Consider the following 13442-nt stretch of genomic DNA (forward strand, 5'->3'; position numbering starts at 1 on the left):
ATGTCATCTACATATACAAATAGTGATGCTTGCGAGCTGGATAGCATGGTATCCCTAAAGCTCTGTAAATCATGGGAAATAACACATGAAAAGATTCCTGGGCTCTCGTAGAGGCCTTGAGGGAGCCGTTTCCACATGAAGCGCTCGGTCCTTACTGTAAATTCTGTAAGTGGCCGAGTGTCTGGACGGAGAACAATGGAATAGAAAGCATTATTCAAATCAACAACAAAAAACCAAGAGTGTAAGTCACATGATGTGAGAAGAGTGACTGGGTTAGGTACAACCGGGAACTCCTGCACTAAGAGACTATTCAGGCCTCTCAGGTCGTGAACAAGATGCCATGTTTCGCCATCAGCTTTCAAAATGGAGAAAAGGGGTGTATTCCAGGGTGATCCAATGGGTTCAATTATGTCGTGCTCTAAAAGATCATTTATCAATGCCTTGATACCCTCTAAGGCTTCTGGTTACAGGGGATACTAAGAAATCGTCGGGCCTGATTCTGGATCCTTCAAAATCAACTTAACTCCGGTCACACTCGTGACATACCTATATTGCTGTTTAGGATCAAGTTTAGACATGGCTCTACTAAGGCTAGCAAAAGAAATTACTGCCTTGATTTTGGAAAGTACATCTCGACCCAAAAGGTTTACGGGGCAAGTGGTGACATAAAATGTCCATAAGGACCACTTGTCCATCAATTATCAAAAGGACATCTGGGATGATGTGGTTTAACTGGGCTCCCCCTTCTATCCCTACAGTGGTAATAGTGTGTGTGGAGACTGAATAGTGAGGCGGGACAAAGTTAATGGAAGTCATAGTGGCACCTGTGTCAACGATGAAGGGAATATCTTTCTGATCTCCAATTTGAACATGCTTAATAGGCTCTGTATGTGCTGACACAGAAATGATCTGCGTAAACTGTCCTAGTCATTTCACATTAGAGGGGCTGGGTGGCATAAATTCACCTGTTGGACCCTGCCAGTGCTGGGGTTACCAAATGACAGCGATAGGCTGCTCATCGCATCACAGAAATAGACCTCGTACTCCTTGGTTACTGGTATGAAATATATTTATTAGCAATAAATGAAAGTTAGCAAAAGACACTAAAAAGCAGCACTCAGGGCAGATAAGGATAATATACATACAATGTAGCTAGCTTCGGTACTTAGAATTAATCTCTTCTTCTCTCCTTCCTCCTTCCTTATGCCAGCCAACATAATATTTATACACTTTTGCTCAGTAGCCCCTGATACAGATTACACAATTGCTTTTCTATTGGCTATATGGTGTAAACACTCATCATGGAGCCATACTGAAACGTGTCGTCACCTGGTACCAAAACTGACCTTTCTATATTTCCCTGACAAGTGCATTTCCAATACTAAGGCTAATAACTCCAGAGAACAGACCCCCACCTTCCTGAGTTACACTGTCCTTCGCTAGTACTTCTTAGGAGAACATCATATCATGTCCCAAAACAATACAGTCAGGAAATCTGACTGCTGGTTTCTGGAGCAAAAGTAAATCTCTCTCTTTTGCTGACAGAGAGGAAAATGACTGCTTAGAAATTTGAATTCATATGCATAATGTCTCTCTTAGAAATCTAACTATTTGGGATTTCGCAGGGGTCTTCGCCTACAATATATGCAGGTCTTATGCTTGTGTCATTTTCCGCCTACATTTTCATGCAGGTCTTATTCATTATTCTCCTCTGATTCATCCTCAATATTTAACTCACAATGTCATTAGATTTTTAATATGTTTTAATACATTTCTTATATACTACACACACACACACACACACACACACACACACACATGTGTATATATATATATATATATTTATATTATATATTTATATATTTATTTATTTATATTTAGGGGATGGGACTTGATATACTGTTTTATCTGAGTGGTTACAATCAAAGGGCTAGATTCACTAAGCAAACCGATCGTGTACCAATCAGTTTGCAACCCCTTTGTGACCCAATTTCCCTAAAGCCCAATTCACTAACCTCTCCTGCGATTCGTTTCCGATCTGCACAAGCAAATGAGGGGAATGGCATGCAAAGCAGGCAGGGACCCAATTCATTAAACAAATTTTGTGATCTGACTGGGCTGGCCGATCAATCCAAGAAGTGACTGCTGGGGACTAGTCACAAACGTCCTTTCCGACTCCCTTGCTCCATTGCTGCCCTACTCTCTGCTGCCCTAAATCTCTGCCTGCCGTCCTGCTGTCCCCTGAATCACCGTCCAAATCTCTCCTGCCTGCCGCACTGCGAGCCCGTGGTTTTAACTCATGGGTTTACAGCAGGTTAAAACCATGGGCTCGCTGGGCTACAAAAGTAAAATAAGTCAGCTCTTTCGGTGCTGTGTTTGAGAAGGGAGGCAGGATTTCAAGGGCCGGCTTGAGAGCAGGAGAGTCGGAGCCCGAGGAATAAACCCCCCAAAACGGACACAAAATGCATTTGCAGCTGCAGGGAAAGCAGATGGTCTATGCATGGGTCAGGATCGCACACTAGCGATCCGTGCGAGCAGAGGGGGTTGTTCCTCCAATCGCCCTCATTATAATATTAGGCTGTTGTGAATTGGTCGGGCCTGCTGGAATCGGCCACGGAAGTCAAGGTTAGTGAATCTAGCCCAAAGTGGTTTATATATTTTAGACAGGTACTTATTTTGTGCCTTGGGCAACGAAGTGTTAAGTGACTTACCAGAGTTACAAGGAGCTGCAGTGGAAATTCTCACCTCAGGCTGCTGAAGTAGCTGCTCAAACCATAGTGTTAAGTAGTTATTTATTTTGTTACTTATTATATGGGTTCCATTATATATTTGGTTCTGCTTTATATTTAAATATATGCATTTGTTTTATGGACTGTTTTTAGACCCCTGAGGCAGGTGGTTTTTTCTGCCAAAAGTTTCAAGTTTCAAGTTTTATTAAAATTTGTTATATATGCATTGTCAAATATTTCAATGCGTATTACCAGTTTAAAAAATTGGGGGAAAGCCATAAGTTATTCTACTACAAGATAATAATATACAAATTTAGTACCGATACAAAAGGAGAGAGGGATGAACTACAATCGTTAAAGAAAATCGAGAAACATTTATGGGTAACACATCAGGAGGGGGCAAAAAGTGAGTATAAAGAGGGAGAGAAAAAAAAAGAAGAGAAACAAATTTTTTTAAAATTTTAAAGTCCTATAAATGAGGACTTAAATAAAACTGGGTATTAGTACAGCATATAGAATATAAGATGTTAACCATAAGCTGGTTAACTTGTCTGTGTCTCAAATGCGTCCTTATACAAGAAACTTTTTAAAATACCTTTGAATTTTTCTAATGAGGCTTCACCATGCAAATAGGTGCTGTGTTAGGTCCTTTGTATACTTTTGCTCTTAGATTTATCTAATAAATTGGCTCCTGGCTCCTGTTCCCTTGCCATACAGAACTGACTTATAAATTCCCACCAACTGCTCAGTGCACCTCAGTTCTGCCCTGCAGCACACCCAGCATGCCACAAGGCCAGCATGGCCTTTCAAATCTCACAAAGCATCTTTTTTTTCACACCTTTTCTCTATTGCTTCGGTATTTTGCAGAAGCCACATTACAGAAGTAGCTTCTGTAAAAGAAGGATGGACATAGACTAGTGTGCGGTTTTTAGCACTTCTGCTTGATGGCGCAGCTTTTTTCTCTCTGTCTCCACAGGTGGCCCCAACATCCTGCTAAAGCACAAGGTCACCTCACTCCAGTACACACCCTGCACTGAGGTCTGGCCCATCCTCTCCGAGTTCATCTTTTGCATGAGACTGAACCAGACTAATGTGAAGATCTGCACGGTGAGTACAGAGCACGGGATGGAGAGGGTTGCTCTTTCACCAGCCTAGTGAATGGAAGCACTTTAGTAAACAATGTTTGGTCAATCTGTGAAGCTCATGAAATCCCTCCTGGGTCCTGGTTTGGAGGGTGGTAGGTGGGATTATTCTCTAGCTAGAATGAACTGCACTTGGACATTCCCTGCAATATAATGTGCGCCATCTATACAGGTGATAAGATACTGTTTGTGAATCCTGGAAAAGAATGCCCAGGCACTTTCAGACTACAGTAGCCATTCTCAACTACTGTATCAGGGCATACTGGTAGGTGTGCCACCAAAACTTTAACATAAACCAGAAGCTCTAATACATTTCTTAAGTGTGCCTGCAGGATGTGGAGAGCCAGATAGTTGATGACGGTTCCCTAATTGTGCTTCTGCTCACCTTAATGATTACTGTTATCATCAGCCTAAGTGGGAGACGTTGCAGGTCTGCTTCCACCCTCCCTGCATTAGCATCCTGAACCTACTTGTGTTTCCATCACAATCATTGCTGCTGCTAAACTACAGCTAGCTCTCTCCCCTGTGGCCATGATCAGTGCTAATCCTGCAAAGAAGGAAATGGCCTGAGGAAAACACATTGCACTCTTTCTGCTACAGACTGTTGATTGGATGAAGAAGGTGAGTTTTAGGTTGGGAGAGATAGACAGGACACACCTAGGGGTGAAGAGCATTTTGGGGAGGTGTTGGGAGAGATGGGGAAGCTTGGCGCAGTGGTACCATATACATGACGGGAATCCTGTGGGTATCAAATGCTCTCCCCAAGGAGAATGGCTCTCAGGATTGAGAATAGATGGAGCTATGGTAACGTGACCATTTATTTTTTTCATCAAAACGGGACATCTATTAATATTCAGTCCCGCCCCAATCCCACCCTAGCCCCGCCCCTAATTTATTCCATTCATTTTTCATGTACACACATTATCTTATTATTTCATAATGGTAACCATAAAATTTAAAAAAACACAAAGCACCCTATACGCAGAGAAAATGTTAATTATCATTTATAGTTGGGGGTTTTCAAAGATGTCACCTCAATAACTATAGAAAAATAGACAAATATAGTGCAAAATATAGACAGCAGATATAAATTCTCAAAACTGACACATTTTGATCATTAAATTGAAAATAAAATCATTTTTCTTACCTTTGCTGTCTGGTGATTTCATGATTCTCTTGTTGCGTTTCCTTTTGACTGTGCATCCTTTCTTTCATTTCTTTCTGCACTCAGGCCCAACAATTGTCCCTTTCTATTCCCTCCCTCCTTCCTTCCTTCCTATGTCCATAGTGCCCCCAGTGCCTCCTTCCTATGTCCTTAGTGCCCCCAGTGCCTCCTTCCTATGTCTTTAGTGCCCCCAGATCCAGTGTCAGTTCTCCTTTGTACCTTTGTTTCAGGTCTCCCTCTCTTTCCCTCCTCTGTTATGATCTTGCCTCTCTTTGCTCTTCTTCAGGAGTTCTCCCCCTCTGCCTGCACCTCCTGCTTCTGCCTCCTGTCTTTCCCCTTTGGTCCAGGCCTTTATCTCTCTAGTCTTTCTTCTACTTACAACCCCCTCCCCCTTCTCTGCCTCTTTCTCTCCTTCCTTCATCCCTCCTTCCTATGTCGCCCTCACTGCCTTCCAGCCTTTGTCCAACCCCTCCCAAAAAGCCAGCCTGCCTGCCTCCCCCAAAGCCAGCCTGCCTGCCTCCCCCAGACCCAGCCTGCCTTCCTCTCCCAGAGCCTGCCTACCTCCCCCAAAGTCAGCCAGTCTGCCTGCCTACCTCCACCAGAGCCAGCTAGCCTGCCTGCCTACCTCCCCCAAAGCCAGCCTGCCTGCGTCCCCCAAAGCCAGCCTACCTATCTCCCCCAGAGCCATCAAGCCTGCCTGCCTACCTCCCCTAGAGCCAACCTGCCAGCCTACCTCCCCCAGAGCCAACCTGCCAGCCTACCTCCCCCAGAGCAAACCTGCCTACCTACCTTCCCCAGAGCCAGCCTGCCTGCCTACCTTCCCCAGAGCCAGCCTGCCTGCCTACCTTCCCCAGAGCCAGCCAGCCTGCCTGCCTAGCTCCCCCAGATCCAGCTTGCCTAGCTACTTCCCCCAGTGCCAGCCTGCCTACCTCCCCCAAAGCCAGGTTGGCTACCTCCCCCGAAGTCAGCCTGCCTACCTCCTCCAGAGCCAGCCTGCCTACCTCCCCCAAAGTCAGCCAGTCTGCCTGTCTACCTCCCCCTAAGCCAGCCTGCCTACCTCCCCCAGAGCCAGCCTGCCTGCCTACCTCCCCCAGAGCCAGCCTGCCTGCCTACCTCCCCCAGAGCCAGCCTGCCTGCCTGCCTAGCTACTTCCCCCAGTGCCAGCCTGCCTACCTCCCCCAAAGCCAAGCTGCCTACCACCCCCAAAGTCAGCCTACCTACCTCCCCCAGAGCCAGCCTGCCTTCCTGCCTACCTCCCACAGAACCAGCCTGCCTGCCTGCCTACCTCCCTCAAAGCAAGCCTGCCTGCCTCCCCCAAAGCCTGCCTACCTACCTCCCCCAAAGCCTGCCTACCTACCTCCCCCAGAGCCAGCCTACCGGCCTACCTCCCCCAGAGCCAGCCTGCCTGCCTGCCTAGCTACTTCCCCCAGTGCCAGCCTGACGGCCTACCTACCTCCCCCAAAGCCTGCCTACCTACCTCCCTCAGAGCCAGCCTAACGGCCTACCTACCTCCCCCAGAGCCAGCCTACTGGCCTACCTCCCCCAGAGCCAGCCTGCCTGCCTGCCTAGCTACTTCCCCCAGTGCCAGCCTGCCTACTTCCCCCAAAGCCAGGCTGCCTACCACCCCCAAAGTCAGCCTGCCTACCTTCCCCAGAGCCAGCCAGCCTGCCTGCCTACCTCCCCCAGAGCCAGCCTGCCTGCCTACCTACCTCCCCCAGAGCCAGCCTGCCTACCTCCCCCAAAGTCAGCCAGTCTGCCTGTCTACCTCCCCCTAAGCCAGCCTGCCTGCCTCCCCCAGAGCCAACCTGCCTGCCTACCTCCCCCAGAGCCAGCCTGCCTGCCTACATACCTCCCCGATAGCCAGCCTGCCTGCCTGCCTCCCCGCCTCCCCCAAAGCCTGCCTACCTACCTCTCCCAGAGCCAGCCTGACGGCCTACCTACCTCCCCCAGAGCCAGCCTACTGGCCTACCTCCCCCAGAGCCAGCCTGCCTGCCTGCCTAGCTACTTCCCCCAAAGCCAGGCTGCCTACCTCCCCCAGAGCCAGCCTGCCTGCCTACCTACCTCCCCCAGAGCCAGCCTGCCTACCTCCCCCAAAGTCAGCCAGTCTGCCTGTCTACCTCCCCCTAAGCCAGCCTGCCTGCCTCCCCCAGAGCCAACCTGCCTGCCTACCTCCCCCAGAGCCAGCCTGCCTGCCTACATACCTCCCCGATAGCCAGCCTGCCTACCTGCCTCCCCGCCTCCCCCAAAGCCTGCCTACCTACCTCCCCCAGAGCCAGCCTGACGGCCTACCTACCTCCCCCAGAGCCAGCCTACCGGCCTAGCTCCCCCAGAGCCAGCCTGCCTGCCTGCCTAGCTACTTCCCCCAGTGCCAGCCTGCCTACCTCCCCCAAAGCCAGGCTGCCTACCACCCCCAAAGTCAGCCTACCTACCTCCCCCAGAGCCAGCCTGCCTGCCTGCCTACCTCCCACAGAACCAGCCTGCCTGCCTGCCTACCTCCCTCAAAGCAAGCCTGCCTGCCTCCCCCAAAGCCTGCCTACCAACCTCCCCCAAAGCCTGCCTACCTACCTCCCCCAAAGCCTGCCTACCTACCTCCCCCAAAGCCTGCCTGCCTACCTACCTCCCCCAGAGCCAACCTGCCAGCCTACCTCCCCCAGAGCCAACCTGCTTACCTACCTACCTCCCCCAGAGCCAGCCTGCCTGCCTACCTTCCCCAGAGCCAGCCAGCCTGCCGGCCTAGCTCCCCCAGAGCCAGCCTGCCTAGCTACTTCCCCCAGTGCCAGCCTGCCTACCTCCCCCAAAGCCAGGTTGGCTACCTCCCCCGAAGTCAGCCTGCCTACCTCCCCCAGAGCCAGCCTGCCTGCCTACCTACCTCCCCCAGAGCCAGCCTGCCTACCTCCCCCAAAGTCAGCCAGTCTGCCTGTCTACCTCCCCCTAAGCCAGCCTGCCTGCCTCCCCCAGAGCCAGCCTGCCTGCCTACATACCTCCCCGATAGCCAGCCTGCCTGCCTGCCTCCCCGCCTCCCCCAAAGCCTGCCTGCCTACCTTCCCCAGAGCCAGCCAGCCTGCCGGCCTAGCTCCCCCAGAGCCAGCCTGCCTAGCTACTTCCCCCAGTGCCAGCCTGCCTACCTCCCCCAAAGCCAGGTTGGCTACCTCCCCCGAAGTCAGCCTGCCTACCTCCCCCAGAGCCAGCCTGCCTGCCTACCTACCTCCCCCAGAGCCAGCCTGCCTACCTCCCCCAAAGTCAGCCAGTCTGCCTCCCCCTAAGCCAGCCTGCCTGCCTCCCCCAGAGCCAACCTGCCTGCCTACCTCCCCCAGAGCCAGCCTGCCTGCCTACATACCTCCCCGATAGCCAGCCTGCCTGCCTGCCTCCCCGCCTCCCCCAAAACCTGCCTACCTACCTCCCCCAGAGCCAGCCTACCGGCCTACCTCCCCCAGAGCCAGCCTGCCTGCCTGCCTGCCTAGCTACTTCCCCCAGTGCCAGCCTGACGGCCTACCTACCTCCCCCAAAGCCGGCCTACCTACCTCCCCCAGAGCCAGCCTACTGGCCTACCTCCTCCAGAGCCAGCCTGCCTGCCTGCCTAGCTACTTCCCCCAGTGCCAGCCTGCCTACCTCCCCCAAAGCCAGGCTGCCTACCACCCTCAAAGTCAGCCTGCCTACCTCCCCCAGAGCCAGCCTGCCTGCCTACCTACCTCCCCCAGAGCCAGCCTGCCTACCTCCCCCAAAGTCAGCCAGTCTGCCTGTCTACCTCCCCCTGAGCCAACCTGCCTGCCTACCTCCCCCAGAGCCAGCCTGACGGCCTACCTATCTCCCCCAGAGCCAGCCTACCGGCCTACCTCCCCCAGAGCCAGCCTGCCTACCTGCCTAGCTACTTCCCCCAGTGCCAGCCTGCCTAACTCCCCCAAAGCCAGGCTGCCTACCACCCCCAAAGTCAGCCTACCTACCTCCCCCAGAGCCAGCCTGCCTGCCTGCCTACCTCCCCCAGAGCCAGCCTGCCTGCCTGCCTACCTCCCCCAGAGCCAGCCTGCCTGCCTACCTACCTCCCCCAGAGCCAGCCTGCCTGCCTACCTACCTCTCCCAGAGCCAGCCTGCCTACCTCCCCCAAAGCCAGCCTGCCTACCTCCCCCAAAGTCAGCCAGTCTGCCTGCCTACTTCCCCCAGAGCCAACCTGCCTGCCTACTTCCCCCAAAGCCAGCTTGCCTACCTCCCCAAGAGCCAACCAGCCTGCTTGCCTACCTTCCCCAGAGCCAGCCTGCCTGCCTACCTCCCCCTAAGCCAGCCTGCCTGTCTCCCCCAAAGCCTGCGGTGACTGATCCTTGGAACTATTATTATTCTTTGAATATTGTTTTTTTAGTTGGGAACCAGCTGGTGTCTTGGAGACCTGCTGTCTTTTCTGCTGGATGCTGTAGGCTGGGGCGGCATCTTGGCAGCCTACTTCTTATGTTCACCTTTCCATTATATTTGTTTTATTTTTTCGTGAGTTAAATGGTGAAAATTGTTACTTGGAATGTTGGAGGCATTAACTCCCCTGTCAAGCGGGCAAAAATTTTACAAAATCTGCAGAGACTTAAAGTGGATATTGCTATGTTGCAGGAGACACACCTTACTGACTTAGAACATGCTGAATTGAGAAGAGGTTGGGTGTCACAGAGGCTGCAGTTGGGAAGAAACGGGGAGTAGCTATTCTTTTTCGGAAAGCGATGGCCACCCAGATTACCCCTGTGGCTATTGATGTAGATGGACAATATGCTTTCTGCACGGCGGTGATTGGGGGTGCTCTGGTGTTGGTGGGGTAGGTCTATGCTTCCAATACCTATGATAAATCTTTTTATGCCCGTTTGAAGACTTTTCTTTTGTCACATACTCCTCTTCCGATGATTTTGGGGGGTGACTTCAACGTCGCCTGGGACGCTTCCCTGGACAGACTCTCCTAGGGGCGGCGGGGTTACTGAGGCTAAGGGTCTTCCTCAGTTGTGTCAGCTTTTGGATCTCTTGGATGTTTGGAGACTCCTGCATCCTGGGGAGCGAGATTATACCCATCTCTCTCGCGCTCATGCCTCTCAATCTCGTATTGATTATCTGCTGCTTTCTCGTTCTCTCTTTTCTAGGGTACGTCGGGTGGAGATTGGGCCTTATGTGATTTCAGAACACGCATGGGTTTGGATGGATTGGGACTCGGGCATGGGGCCTCGCCTGTCAGGGTGTTGGGCTTATCCTTTGTGGCTCCAGGTTAATCCTAAATTTTTGCCGTTTCTTCTGGAGGCATGGAAGGATTATCAATACCATAATAGTCAGCATGGGGAGAACCTGGTTTTATACTGGGAAGCGGCAAAGGCGGTCCTTCGGGGTGTTATTATTAGTTATGTCAGCCGGGTGCGGAACTCTCGTGATAGGGAGTTGTTTCGTTTGTCGGGACAGCTGATGAGAGCACGGCGCGCCTATGCTCTTCATCCTATTTCCAGTAACAAACAGAGTTTGCTCTCTTTGCAGACGGCGGTCAATGCGATATTACATCAACGGGCGACAAAGTCCTTGGCTTACTATAAATACCGCTTATACATTCATGGTAATAAGGGGGGGGGGGGAACTTTTGGCTCGCTTGGTCTCGCAACGGGAGAGCCGTCAGAAAATTTAGCATCTTGTTACTGCAGAGTCCGGGCGGGTCACCAGTGATACTGACATATGTGATGTCTTTCACCGTTTTTACGCAGCTCTCTATGCTCCACCTCCAGATTTGGGACTTTCTGGGGACCTCTATTTGGATGGACTAGATCTCCCTTGTCTTTCTGAGGAGCAGAATGCCCGGTTGAACGTACCTATTGAGGTGGGAGAGGTGGAACTTGCTATCGCACAAAGTCCTACTTTGAAAGCCCCAGGAGTCGATGGTTATAGAGCCGAATTCTATAAACTTTTGAAGTCTGAAATTGTGTCGCCGCTGGCTAATATGTTTAACGTGATGATCAATGCTGAGGCGATGCCTGAACACCTTAATATAGCTCAGATCATAGTTCTCCCGAAGCCCGGGCGAGATCCTACTATTCCGGAATCTTATAGACCTATATCGCTACTCAATTTTGATGTCAAACTTTTGGCAAAGATCCTGGCTAATCGTTTGGCCCAGGTGTTGCCGCTTCTTCTTCAAGACTCCCAGGTGGGTTTTGTTCAGGGTTGCTTGATGGCAAAGAATTTGCGCAGAATTTTGACGTCTTTGGATTACGCCTCAAGAGTCGCGGCGCCTTCTCTTTTTATTAGTTTTGATGCTGAGAAGGCGTTTGACCGCGTTCGCTGGGATTTTTTGTTTGCTACTTTGGATAAATATGGCTTTCGTGGCCGTTTTATCTCGGCGATCCGTGCCCTTTATGCTACTCCCCAGGCTATTCTGTGTTTCAATGGCTGTTGCTCTTCTTTATTTGAGATTCATATGGGTACCCGTCAGGGGTGTCCTTTGTCCCCTTTGTTGTTTGTGTTGGCGCTTGACCCCCTCCTCCGTGATATCTATTTGAACCCGGTTATTAAGGGGGTTCAGTTGGGGGACCGGAGTTTTAAAGTAGCTGCTTATGCGGACGATCTTTTGGCTTTTCTGACTGACCCTTCTCTTTCTTTGCAGGCTCTTTTGGAGACAATTGGAAAGTATGGAGACTATGCTGGCTTCCGGTTGAATCTGCTTAAGTCTGAGGCCTTGCCTTCCTCCCCTGTGGGATCGGTGGGGCGCTTCCTTTCCTTTACGATGGGCCTCGGGCTCCTTTCAGTATTTGGGGGTCTATCTTTTGGTCTCCACGACTCAGCTTTATTCACTTAATATTCCTAAGCTTTTGGCTGATACTAGGGTCCAGCTTGAGGCCTGGGGTGGCCTCCCTCTGACCCTACTGGGCCGTATATCTTTGATTCACATGGTGATTTTGCCGCGCTGGTTGTATGTGTTCCAAACTTTGCCACTTTGTTTGTTGAAAAAGGATCTTACGAGTTTACATCGTTTACTATCCCGTTTTTGTTGGAATTCCCATAAACCAAAAGTTCGCTTTCATTATTTGATGGGTGGCTGGACACAGGGGGGCCTCAGACTTCCTGATTTTGGCCTTTACAATGAAGCTTGTTTACTCAGATATTTGAAAGACTGGATCCTGGATGAATATCAGCATATTCCCTTGGATTTCGAACAGGCTTTCTATGCTCCTCACTCCTTGTATAGCCTCTTACATTTGCCTACTAAGGACCTTCCTGCTGTGTTCCGTGGGTGTGTTACTTTGACATCTATGCGTGCTGTGTGGGGGAGCTTGGTCAGCAGACTGGGAGGGGACCCGCGTGTGTCCAATCAACTTCCCCTCCGAGGGAACTTGGCCTTTCCTCCGGGCCGGGATAACCCTGCTTTTCTTGGCTGGGCTACTCGAGGTTTCGACTTGTGGAACATCTGTTGACGGAGGAGGGCTGTTTAAAGCCTCTAGCTGCGTTTGGGGATTGTTTGGGAGGGTGCTGGGGTGATACTTTTGCCTATTGTCAAGTGAAGCATTATATTATTTCTCTCCCGCGAGATCGGCTTGCTTTTCCGTTGGGGGTGCATCTTTGGACTTTTTTTGAAGGAGTGGCGGTTTCTTTTACTTCCGTGTCGGCGCTTTATAGGGCCCTGTCGGAGCTTATGGACCCTAAAGAGGTATTGCGTCTTCGAGAGAGCTGGGGTCGTGATCTTCACCTGGATCTTAATGCTTGGGATATTTTGCGTGCCCTGCGGGAGGTCCCTCGTTTGATCACGGGGGCAGCGTATCGTGAGTGTTATGTTAGAGTGATCTTTCGGGCCTATCTCACTCAAGTTCAATTGCATAAAATGGGAGGTCTTGACTCCCCCCTATGCCTGAAATGTGGTCGAGATCCTAATACTTTAGCTCATTCCTTTTGGGATTGTTGGACTATACAAGCTTTTTGGAAGTCTATCGTTAATTACTTCCGAGGCTTATTTATGAGCTCCATAGTGGGTTCTGTTGAGCAGCTGGTTCTTGATCTGCCTGGGGCTTTTTGCGGCCTTCCTAAAGGAGGTCCCCTTTGGTGTCGTAAGGTGTGTCTCCTTGCTCGTAAATGAATTTTGAAATCCTGGATTGTTTCTGAGCCTCCCTCTTTTTGGACCTGGAGAGCTCCAGTGCATGATTTGGCTACGTGGGAGGCCCGAGAGGCCGTTGGCCGTCCTCGTCGCCGCCGTCGTTTTTTTCTTGTGTGGGGCGTCTATTTGGACTCCTTATCTCCTAGAGGTCGCAGTCTCCTTTTGAATCCTCTTGCTTAGGCTTTTTTGGGGTTCTTCAAGCTTCCTCCTGGGGTCGGTCACCGCAGGCCCTTTCTTTTTTATTTTGTTTTGATACCTGCCAGGGGCTACCAGAGCACGGGCACTTGAAATTTTTTTTTTTTTTTTTTGCTTTATTTTGT

The 13442-nt window shown here is 50.9% G+C and overlaps 1 protein-coding gene across 2 annotated transcripts in view; it reads left to right on the plus strand.

Annotated features, from left to right (window-relative positions):
- LOC117349045 (serine protease 55-like) overlaps positions 1-13442 on the plus strand; it is a 120665-nt gene that overhangs the window by 13012 nt on the left and 94211 nt on the right. For both annotated transcript variants that reach the window (XM_033921944.1, XM_033921934.1), the window contains exon 2: positions 3706-3836. In XM_033921944.1, coding sequence (XP_033777835.1) covers positions 3801-3836 — 36 coding nt within the window. In that variant the 5' untranslated portion in view covers positions 3706-3800. The remainder of the gene's footprint in view (positions 1-3705; positions 3837-13442) is intronic.

The sequence above is a fragment of the Geotrypetes seraphini genome, chromosome 1 (genome assembly GCF_902459505.1).
Source record: "Geotrypetes seraphini chromosome 1, aGeoSer1.1, whole genome shotgun sequence".
In the NCBI taxonomy this organism is placed as follows: Eukaryota; Metazoa; Chordata; class Amphibia; order Gymnophiona; family Dermophiidae; genus Geotrypetes; species Geotrypetes seraphini.